General features: G+C 71.2%; 4 protein-coding genes across 4 annotated transcripts in view; 2 read left to right on the top strand and 2 right to left on the bottom strand.

Annotated features, from left to right (window-relative positions):
• The first annotated feature begins 147 nt into the window (after positions 1-147).
• RARRES2 (retinoic acid receptor responder 2) lies at positions 148-2,087 on the top strand. Its single transcript, XM_055706860.1, has 5 exons — positions 148-402; positions 997-1,101; positions 1,332-1,436; positions 1,535-1,668; positions 1,925-2,087. The coding sequence occupies exons 1-4, from the start codon at positions 160-162 to the stop codon at positions 1,646-1,648; spliced, it is 567 nt and encodes a 188-aa protein (XP_055562835.1). The 5' UTR covers positions 148-159; the 3' UTR covers positions 1,649-1,668; positions 1,925-2,087.
• A 260-nt stretch (positions 2,088-2,347) lies between these two features.
• Positions 2,348-4,000, bottom strand: LRRC61 (leucine rich repeat containing 61). Its single transcript, XM_055706851.1, has 2 exons — positions 3,974-4,000; positions 2,348-3,334 (listed from the first exon to the last, which is right to left on the bottom strand). Exon 2 carries the CDS (start codon positions 3,294-3,296, stop codon positions 2,487-2,489), a length of 810 nt encoding a protein of 269 aa, XP_055562826.1. The 5' UTR covers positions 3,297-3,334; positions 3,974-4,000; the 3' UTR covers positions 2,348-2,486.
• Positions 4,001-4,174: 174 nt separating this feature from the next.
• On the bottom strand, positions 4,175-7,211 carry ZNF467 (zinc finger protein 467). The gene is made up of 4 exons (XM_055706850.1): positions 6,894-7,211; positions 6,674-6,745; positions 6,441-6,539; positions 4,175-6,261 (listed from the first exon to the last, which is right to left on the bottom strand). The coding sequence occupies exons 1-4, from the start codon at positions 6,925-6,927 to the stop codon at positions 4,805-4,807; spliced, it is 1,662 nt and encodes a 553-aa protein (XP_055562825.1). The 5' UTR covers positions 6,928-7,211; the 3' UTR covers positions 4,175-4,804.
• A 1,504-nt stretch (positions 7,212-8,715) lies between these two features.
• SSPOP (SCO-spondin) overlaps positions 8,716-9,882 on the top strand; it is a 30,553-nt gene continuing 29,386 nt past the window's right edge. The window contains 5 exon segments of the mRNA XM_055706795.1: positions 8,716-8,801; positions 8,893-9,105; positions 9,215-9,297; positions 9,394-9,564; positions 9,643-9,845. Coding sequence (XP_055562770.1) covers positions 8,716-8,801; positions 8,893-9,105; positions 9,215-9,297; positions 9,394-9,564; positions 9,643-9,845 — 756 coding nt within the window.

Genomic DNA, 9,882 nt, shown 5'->3' with positions numbered 1-9,882 from the left:
GACCGGGCTGTCGGTAGCCACGCCTGGGTCCCCGGTAGCCCTGACCGGGGCCTCCCCCCGGGGGCTGTGCCGGGGGGCCGTGCGGGGGCTGTGCCGGGGGGGCTGTGCGGGGGGGGGCGGCCCGGGGGCGGAACGGGGCAGTGCCCAGGAAACGGGTTAATGAACGACCGGGAGCCCCGCGGGCAGCTCGGCTCGGCGCGGCTGGCAGGGCCAGGGAGCCCCCCCGCCGCAGGGATGAGGCTGCTCCCGCTAGCCCTGTGCCTGGGTTTGGTGGCCCTGGCGGCCGGCGGCCAGAGCCCGCTGCAGCGGCGGGTGGTGCGGGACGTGCTGGACTCCTTCCACGGGCGCAGCAGCGTGCGGGCGCTCTTCAGGGAGCGGGCGGTGGAGGGGGTGGTCGAGCGGGTGAGCGGGGGCTGCCCGGTCCCGGGGGTGGGGGCGGCCGGGACCCCGGCCAGGCCTCGGCGGGGAGGGGCGTCCCCAGGGAGGGGCGGTGGGTACAGGGGTGTCCTGGAGGGAGGGAGTGTCCTGGAGGGGGGTGGCAGTGGGTACAGGGGTGTCATGGAAGAGTGGCAGGGGGTGCCAGGGGTGTCCCAGGGGCGGTGGGTACCAGGGCGTCCCAGAAGAGTGGCGGTGGGTGCAGGGGGGTCCCAGAGGGACGGGGTGTCACGGAGGGGGGGCAGTGGCTACAGGGGTCTCATGGAAGAGCAGCAGTGGGTGCCAGGGGGTCCCAGAGGAGTGGCGGTGGCTGCGGAGGGGGTGGTGGCTGTGGGACGCCCTGGTGGCGGGGCGGGGCGGGCCGGGGGGGCACAGGGGCGGGGGGGGGGGCCAGAGTGCAGCTACTCATTAACCTTGGCTGGCCGTGGGACAAGCAGTGCTGGTGCCCGGCCAGGGGGCACCGACGGCAGCAGCTTGCATGTGCCAGTTCTTCGGGAGAGACAGGGGGGCTCCGGGGAGCCCAACCCCCCGCGGCTGACGCACTGTCCCCCCTGCCCCCAGGAAGACCCCTCGGGGACGTTCATCGAGCTGCGGGTGACCCTGGTGCAGACAGCCTGCAGCAAGAGGGCACCGCGGCGGCAGAACTGCAGGACCCTGGAGAACCAGGTGGGCTCTTGGGCCACCCCCCGCGGGGACACGGCCCCCTGCCCACCCCAGCCCCCGCTGTGCCACTGCCCATGCCGGCAAGGGCCGAGGGTGCCAGCAAGTTCATGGTGAGGTGGCAGTGCCACAGCAAGCGGCAGCGATGTCCCCAGGCCTGGCAGGGCAGAGGGCTGGCCGGGACATGCCAGGTGTCCCTGGGGGGCTGGCAGTGACGGGCTGTGCTCTGTCCCCAGCGGAAGCCGACCTGCCTGGCTTGCTACAAGTTTGACAACAGCGATGTCCCCAAAGTGCTGGACAAGTACCAAAACTGCGGCCCCAGCCATCATCTGGCGGTGAAGGTGAGCTGTCCCCGGGCGGCACCAGCATGGGTCGCCACCGGCTGCCGGGACCCCGGCGGTGCCACGGTGGGTGCCAGCCCACATGCTCTGCCCCACAGGAGATCAAGCACCGGGACGAGGCGGAGTGCAGGGCGGTGGAAGAGACCGGCAAGGCGGTGGACGCGCTATACCTCCCTGGCATGTACGCCTTCTCCAAGGGGCTGCCAGCCTAGGCGCCGGCCCAGCCGACATGGTAGGTGCTGCAGGGCTCTGACATCCCCTGCCACTGCTGGGATGTGGGTACTCCTCTGCTAAGAGAGGAGCCAGATTGTGGGGGGTCACCACAACCCACCCCCCTGGCGCATCACCAGCCAGGCCTGCCACCAGCAGGGTGAGCTGGTGCTGGGGACAGGGGGACGGGGACAAGGGGACACAGAGATGCGTGTGGGTGTGTGCAGGGGGCTTCTCCCTTCTCCCACAGTGAGCCCCTCCCCATGTCCCCTCTCCAGGCCACCACCTCCGCCAGCTCGAGGAGACAGATGCTGCCATGGGGGCCCAGCCCCGCCCCCTGCTCTCGCTTGCCACCCCCCAGCACCCTGTGGCCAAAGGACGGTCCTGGACGCACCCCCTCCGCACCTGCCCCCAGCTCTCCAGTAAACCCCAGCTCTGGCACCCACTGTCACCGGCATTATTCATACTGGGGATCGCTGGGGAGGGAGGGGGCCATGGGGGGCTCAGCCCCGCATCCCTCCAGCCACAGGGGCTCCATGCTAGCTCCCCCTCTGCCACCAGGTGCGTCCCCTCCCTGCCTGTTGTCCCCAGCCCAGGAGGAGGGATGGGGACACGGTGGGTCCAGGCAGAACTATGGGTAGAAGCAGTTCCCCCCCACCCCCAGCTGCTTGAGGCCCAGGACAATGCAGCCAAGAGGGGTCTCAGAGGATGGCATGGCTTTACTGCACGGCGCCACAATGCCCCCTGGTCCCTGCCGTGTCCCTGTGTGTGGCCCAGTGCCAGGACAGCAGCGGCACAGGGTGGGGGGTTCTCCCCTCATGGGACTGGGGGTCTCGTGGCTCAGAAGATGAAGGAGCTGGGGTCGGGGCGGCCGCTCAGCACCCGTTCCGCCTGGGTGATGGCATTGTCGGCACGGTGGCTCAGCTCCCGGCACTCCTGCAGCGCCTCCCCGAACTGCCTGTAGGCCTCCTCCATGATGGAGCTGTGCCGTGGTGGCCGCGGCTCCCAGAAACCTGCCTCCACCCAGGGCTGAGCAGCACGGACCGGTTCGGCACCAGCGCCGGCACCACGGCCCAGCGAGCTGTCCAGATCCCGGCAGAGCTGGTAGAGCTCGCTGCCGCAACCAGACACCCGCTCACCGTCGATGGCTTTGAGGCCGGGGAACATGTCAGCCAAGGTGGTGCGGTACGCCGGGGCAGCGCAGAGGGGGTTGGTGAGATGGGCGAGTGGGTCGTGGAGGCGCAGGCTTTCCAGGCGCCGCAGCCCCGTCAGGCAGCGCAGCTGCTGCAGGCTGCTCACCAGGTTGCCAGCGACGTTGAGGCTCTGGAGGTTATGGCAAGAGCCAAGCGGCTCCAGGCTGGTGATGCGGTTGCAGGAGAGGTTGAGGACGGTGAGGGACTTGAGGGCGGCCAGTGGCCCCAGCTGGGTGATGGCGTTGCCGGAGAGGTCCAGCCACTCCAGGTTGGCGCAGTCACCCAGGCAGCCCAGGTGGGCGATGCCGCGGCACCGCAGCTTCAGCAGCAGGATGGACTCCAGGGCAAACTCCCCGGTGCTGGCCTTCAGCAGCTGGGGGGTGATTCGCACCCCCTCCTCTTCCCCCTCTGCCTCCTCCTCCTCCTCCTCCTCGCCCGCCTCCCCACGACCCTCCATCCTAGCCGGGGACCCCCAGATCCGCTTGGTGCCAGCAGCTGGAGGGAAGGAAGTAGTTGGGCCCTGTGCCCCTGCACCCCCTGGCTGTGGGGGCTGGAGCCTGGCTGGGGAGGGTGGGGGGCCTGGCACCTGTGGGGTGCCCTGGGGTGTGGAACACACATGGGACACATCTGTGGGGTGTCCAGGGGTGCAGGGACACGCATGAGGAATGTCTGTGGGGTGTCCCTGGGCACGGGGACGCCCGTGGGGCACGTCTGTGGGATGCCCTGGGGTGTGGTGACACATGGGGAATGTCCTGGGAGGGCCCTGGGTTGTGGGGACGTGTGGGGCACATCTGTGGGGTCCCCTGGGGTGTGGGGACATGTGGGGTCCAGAGCCCACGGGGAGGCCTAGGGACATGTGTGGGGCATGTCTGGGGGGGGCATGGGTCACAGGAACACCCGTGGGGTATCGGGGGGGCGCAGGGGCACGCATGTGGTCCGGAGCATGTGGGGTGGCTGCCTGGGGCTTGTCCGTGGGGCGCCTTGGGCCGCGGGGACACGCACGGGGCACGTCTGCGGGGTATGTGGGGGACACGCGTGGGGCCCGGAGCCCATGGGGTGCACTGGGCCGCGGGGACACGCGTGGGGCCCGGTGCCCGTGGGCCCCCCCGCCCCGGTGCCCCATCCCGCACTCACCGCACGGCTCCCGGCGGCCCCCGAAGCCCCGCCCTCAGCCCCGCCCCCAGCCCTGCATGCATCCTGCCTGTCCCCTCCCTGTCCCCCCTGCCTGCATCCTGCCTGCAACCCTGCCTATCCCCTCCCTGTCCCGCCTGCCTGCATCCTGCCTGCAACCCTGCCTGTCCCCCACCCACAACCCTGCCTGCCGGCCCAGGGCCCCAGAGGCGAGGTCTGCCAACAGAGCGGGCAGCAGCGGCACGTCCTGGCATGGCCCCCTCCTCCTGTGGCCTCCAGCAGCCGCAGGCTGTCACGCTGCCACCGCAGGAAGGCAATGCGACCCCAGCCCCCAGCTGAGACCTCCGCTGTCTGCCCCTGCCTGTGTCCCCCCCACTCGGCCCTCAGACACCCGCTGGGAACTGCGGCAAAAGTTGGTTTATTGGCAGTTTTGGCTCATTCCTGCCAGCACCAGGCGGGTTGGTGCCCCTCTGCCCCACGGCACCCCCACAAACCGGCACCACCACGGGGACAGCCCCTGCCCTGAGAGGGGCCGGGACGGGGCTCCCCCCGTACCCCAACTCCCCCGCCAGCCCTGGCGCAGTGTGCCGCGGGCTGGACCCTACTCATGCGTTTGTGAGACCATTTTAGAGCCGGGGCTTGGCCACCGGCCATATCGCTGCCGGCACGGTCAGGAGCTGCACTCCACACCGTGTGCTGCATCTCCAGCGGGCACGGGGGGGGCCCTGCCTGGGCAAGGGACCATGGGCAGGGCTGGGGTCTGCAGGCAGTGCCTGCAGGAGGCTGCGGCGCTGGGTGCCACCAGGGTCCCTGGCATGTCCCGGTGCTCAGTGCTCAGGGGCAGAGGGTGGCTGGGGGGGCTGGGGCAGCAGGGGCTGGCCAGCTCTGCCGGGGCGTGGTGGTGGCGTGGGTACGCTCATGGCGCAGCAGGTGGGTTTTGCGGCTGAAGCTCTTGCCGCACTGGGTGCAGATGTAGGGCCGGTGGCCGGTGTGCACTGCCTGATGCCGCACCAGGTTGGTCTTGGAGCTGAAGCGCTTGCCACACTGGGTGCAGGCGTGGGGCCGGGTGCCGGTGTGCACCGCCTGGTGCCGTGCCAGGTGGGACTTTCGGCTGAAGGTGTGGCCGCACTGCTCACAGGCAAAGGGCCGGGCACCGGTGTGCGCCTTGGCGTGGGCGATGAGGTTGGGGCGGGAGCTGAAGCAGCGGCCGCACTGGGGGCAGGCGAAGGGGCGCTCACCAGTGTGCACCCGCAGGTGCCGCAGCAGGTGCTGGTTGTGGGCAAAGCCGCGGGTGCAGTGCGGGCAGGCGAACGGCCGCTCGCCAGTGTGGGTGCGCTGGTGCGTGGTGAGGTTGGGCTTGTGGCTGAAGGTCTTCTCGCAGTGCGGGCAGGCGTAGGGCTTCAGCCCCATGTGCCCCCGCAGGTGCGCCGTCAGGTGCCGCTTGTCGCTGAAGCCGCGGCCGCATTCGGCACAGGCAAAGGGCTGTCCTTCCTGGTGCAGCCGGCGGTGGGATGCCAGGTTCTTCTTCCAGCTGAAGCTCTTCCCGCACTCGGGGCAGGGGAAGGGCTTCTGCTCGGCAGGCAGCCCCCCATCCCCGTCCCCCGGCGCTGGCTCGGTGTGCAGCTGCTGGTGCCGGAGGAGGTGCTGCTTGTGGGCGAAGCAGCGGCCGCAGTGGGCACAGGCGAAGGGCCGCTCGCCGGTGTGGGTGCGTTGGTGCCGCACCAGGTGGGTTTTCTTGCGGAAGCGGCGGCCGCATTCGGGGCAGGGGAAGGGCCGCTCGCCTGTGTGCGTCTTCTGGTGGGAGCGCAGGTGGATCTTCTGGCGGAACCGGCGGCCGCACTGCCCACAGGGGAAGGGCCGCTCACCTGTGTGCACCCGCAGGTGCCGTGTCAGATGCGCCTTCTTGCCAAAGCCCTTCCCACACTGGGTGCAGGCGAAGGGGCGTGGGGGGGCTGGGGTCCCGCAGCCCCCGCAAGGCTGGGGCTCACCCTCGCTCACTGGCAGCTGCAGGCTGAGCCGCGCCTGAAAGCAGTGCTCACAGCCACCGGTGCCGGCTGGGCTCTGGCCAAGCAGCGGCCAGGATGGCAGGGTGAAGGCGGGCAGCCCACCACAGCCCAGCTCCTCCGGGCATGGCTGCTCTGGCTTGCAGGTACCCGTGCAGTCCAGTGTGCCAACAGCAGGGGGAAAGACGCTGGCCGGGGGCTGCCCCGCCAGCAGGGCTTCGGTGCCGGGGCCAGCTGGCCACTCCTCGAACTCGTCTTCCACCTTCACCTTCCTCACCAGCCAGTCCTCTGCAGGGCACACGTGGCAGGGTGGTGGGCACAGTGCGCTCCCCCCAGCACATGCCACACCAAGCATGGGCAGCCCCGGCACTGCTGCTGGCCACGGGGACAGAGCGACAGCACCGTGCCATGGCCCCAGCATGCCCAACGGCCAGGAGGGTTGCCATGTGCCAGCACCACGCCCTCACCTGAGCAGCTGTGCTCCAGGCTCCCCGGCTCCCCTGCAGCCCCCGGCTCTTCTCCATCACCCTCAGGGATTGCCTCCACCTTGGGGACCACCAGCCACGCTGGGAAGACAAAGGTGGCAAAGCCAGGGTCCCTCCCCAGCTCTGGGGCGGCCCCTTGCCCTGCCAGGACCCCGGGAGACCCCCAGGAGCAGGGGGACGGGCAGGGGGACAGGCAGCGCCGCCTCAGCACCCACCTGAGCCGGCACAACCCGGTGCCTCCATCTCCTCTGCCAGTGGGACCGGCTCCGGCTTGGCCACGGGGGAACCTGTGCAGGGTGGGATGGCACCAGGCTGAGCCCCCCGGGGACCCCGACACCCTGTCACCGCGCTGTCTACCCAGGGCAGGGGCAGGCACCCCCTGCTCAGCCGGTGGTGGGGGGTGGCAGGAGCGGGGCTGGGACCCCTGGGGCGTACCCAGGGCACGCAGGGTGTCGAAGCTCTCCCTCATGGCACGGCTCCAGCTGCGGTGTGGCTCACGGTGCTGCAGCGGGGGACACAAGGCCACAGCCTCGTGCAGAGGAATGGCGGGGTGAGGGTCTCTGGGGGGCTCAGCCAGGGAGACCCCAGCCCCGCTGCCCCGCGGGCCCAGCCGGGGGGCTTAGGGGGGCAGGCAGCAGGGCAGGGGGTCCCCAGCCAGCCCTGCCCAGCCCCCCCCAGCTTCTCCCAGCAACCCGGGGACACGGCTCGGGGGGTCCCCGCCGCTGACACCAGTGGGGTGTCTCCGGCGCAGCCCCCCCGAGCAGTGCGCAGCCCCCCCCCATGTGGCCCCCCGCGCGCCCCTGTCCCCCCCCCAAGCCGCTGCCCCCGCGGCCCGCGCTCGCGGTGTGTCGTGCCCCGCCCCCCCGTCCCCCCGTCCCCGCGCCGATCCCGGTCCCGGTCCCGGTGCCTGTCCCCGCCGGCCGATCCAGGTCCCGGTCCCGGTCCCCGACCGCCGCGCCCGTCGCCGCGCCCTCGGGGCGGGAGCACCCCCCCGCCGCCCCTACCCGCTCCGCTGCCGCCGCCGCCGCCGCCGGGCCCTGCCTTCCCCGCGGTGGCCGCCGGTCCCCCCGCCCCCCCCGGTCCCGCCCGTTCCCCCCGCCCCGCCCCCGGGCACCGGCAGCGCCAGCGGGGCGGGCACCGGAGGCACCGGGGGCACCGGGCACCAGGCGGCACCGGGGCTACATCCCGCCGCGGGGCGGTACCGAGCCGAGCCTCCGCGTGTGTGTCCCCGTGACCTCCAGTACCGAGCCGAGCCGTGCGGTACCGAGGCGTGCCGTGCCGAGCCACCCTGCTGCACCCCTGGAAAACCGGGTCCTGCCCCCCCGCCCTCCCGCCGGCTCCGGAGGGGCACGAGGCGACGGGGCCACGGCCATGGCGTGGGGACACGGGACAGCAAGAGGACACGGGGACACACGGCCGTGGGGGGGGAGGTGGTGTGGGGACACAGGGCAAGGACATGGGGACACCAGGGACACGGCTGAGGGGCCAGAGATGGAGTGGGGACACGAGGGGACACAGGACAGGGAGGTGGGGACACAGGAGGACATGGGGACACGGGGCAGGGAGGGTGGGACACAGGGGCATGGCCGTGTGGCTGGCAGCGGATGGGGGTGATGCCCCATGGGGCAGTAGGGTGGCCCTGGCCCCGTGGGGCGGGTGTGGGGGTCCCCATCCCGGGGCACTCCTGGGGGAGGTGAGTGGGACCAGGACATGCAGGGGCACAGCCAGTCTGTGTCCTGGTCCAAGGGGGCTGTGGTGCAGAGCCCTAATCCCTAATCCCCAAATATGCCGGATGCAGGATGCAGCCCTGCTGGGCAGAACCTCCCGGAGGGCTCTGGATCCAGCCCCCCCGCCACAGTCCTGAGTGCTTTGCCCTGGAGACGGGGCGATGAAGGGGTCCCACAGCAGCCCGTCCCCCCCAGCCGGCAGCTGGGCCCAATCACCAGCCCCACAGATGGTCCCTGCTGACCGGTACCAACCCATAAAACCCGCAGCCCCTCGGGTGGGCTGGGAGGAGGCTGGAGGCCGCGGGGACGGAGCCAGCCGGGACGGAGCGAGGAGCTGGGTGGCCCCAGGTAAGAGAGGCCGGTGTGGGGACTGAGCCCTGTTGTGGGGGGCTGCCCGTGGCATCTGGGGGTGCCCCTGTCCCCATGTCCCCATCACGACGCCTCACTCCTAGTGGGGATGGCACATGCCAGGCGTCCCTGCACTGGGTAACATGGGTCCTCCCCTGCCAAGGTGGCCGGTGCGGTGCGGCATGGCCAGGTCACGACGGTCCTGGGTGCCTGGTGTGGTCCTGGCTTCCCTGCTGCTCTGGGTGGCTGCGGTGGAAGCAGCCACGGGGTGAGTGCCACGGTCCTGTGCCGGCACTGGGGACACTGGCCTTAGCCTGGGTTTGGGGGGTGGGTGCCGTGGGTGACAGGATGCCACATAGGCGGTGGTGCGAGCGGACGGTGCAGGTGACGGCAGAGGAGGAGGTGACGCCGCGGCGTGAGGACGTGGTGCCCTGCGCCAGCCTCTACCACTACAGCCTGGCAGGCTGGCGGATCGACCAGGACCGCATGCGCCGGGTCTATGGCGGGGACCGCGGTGAGCCCCACCGCAACCCCCAGCCCAGCTCTGGCACCCCGCTCTGCTACATCTACAGGTGGGTGCTGGGGGGCATGGTGCGGGTGCCACACCATCCCCCTGCACCCACCCCCATGCTATGCACCCCCTGTCCCCCCACCTGATGCTGGTGCTCCACCCCGGCGCAGGCCCCCAGAGATGCGGCCGGTGGCGTGGAACCGCACGGTGCGGGGCTGCTGCCCAGGCTGGAGCGGGTCTCGCTGCACCGAAGGTAGGTGTGGGTGTGGTGGCACCACCGTGCCATCCCTGTCAGCCGGCATCCACCTGGTGCTCGCTGGTGGGGACGAGGTGCTTCCCTATGCCGCAGGCGAAGGCTCGCTGGGGCGCTGCTACAGCACGTGGCAGTGCCAGGAAGCTGAGGGCAGCCGCAACCTCTCTGCCATGAGCCTGGCCGAGTGCTGCCGGCACCCCTGGGGGCACAGCTGGCGGAACAGCTCCGCTGCACCCTGCCTCGACTGCACCCACTTGCCCCTTGACGGTGGGTCTGGGGGTCCCAGGGAGGGTGTGGGGGTTCCTGCAGGGCCATTTGCCAAGTGGCATCACCTCCCGGCTGCAGGAGAGGCGTCGCCGTGGCTGGTGTCCCTGCGGGGAGCGGCTGCCCAGCACCGGGGCCCCTCAGCCAGCTGCCTCACCTGGGCTGGCTCCCGCTACCGCACCTTCGACGGGACACACTTCCACTTCTCTGGCGAGTGCTCCTACAGCCTGGCCGCCACCACCGACGGCACCTGGGCCATCTCCATTGCCGACGGCAATCCCCGGGTACCAGCTGCTCCTGCAGTGGGGGGTGTTTGTGGGT

The sequence above is a fragment of the Falco cherrug genome, chromosome 4 (assembly GCF_023634085.1).
Source record: "Falco cherrug isolate bFalChe1 chromosome 4, bFalChe1.pri, whole genome shotgun sequence".
NCBI classification, from domain to species: Eukaryota; Metazoa; Chordata; class Aves; order Falconiformes; family Falconidae; genus Falco; species Falco cherrug.
Note: the sequence above shows the minus strand (reverse complement) of the source record. Positions and strands in the feature narration are given on the sequence as shown.

Coding starts and splice junctions, on each gene's coding strand:
- ZNF467 (XM_055706850.1), bottom strand. CDS start 6,927: ATGAGGGAGAGCTTCGACACCCTGCGTGCCCTGG. Junction 6,746..6,893: donor CGACACCCTGCGTGCCCTGG/GTACGCCCCAGG, acceptor CACCCTGCACAG/GTTCCCCCGTGGCCAAGCCG. Junction 6,540..6,673: donor ACCGGGTTGTGCCGGCTCAG/GTGGGTGCTGAG, acceptor TTGTCTTCCCAG/CGTGGCTGGTGGTCCCCAAG.
- LRRC61 (XM_055706851.1), bottom strand. CDS start 3,296: ATGGAGGGTCGTGGGGAGGCGGGCGAGGAGGAGGAGGAGGAGGAGGCA.
- RARRES2 (XM_055706860.1), top strand. CDS start 160: ATGAACGACCGGGAGCCCCGCGGGCAGCTCGGCTCGGCGCGGCTGGCA. Junction 403..996: donor TGGAGGGGGTGGTCGAGCGG/GTGAGCGGGGGC, acceptor CCCTGCCCCCAG/GAAGACCCCTCGGGGACGTT. Junction 1,437..1,534: donor GCCATCATCTGGCGGTGAAG/GTGAGCTGTCCC, acceptor TCTGCCCCACAG/GAGATCAAGCACCGGGACGA.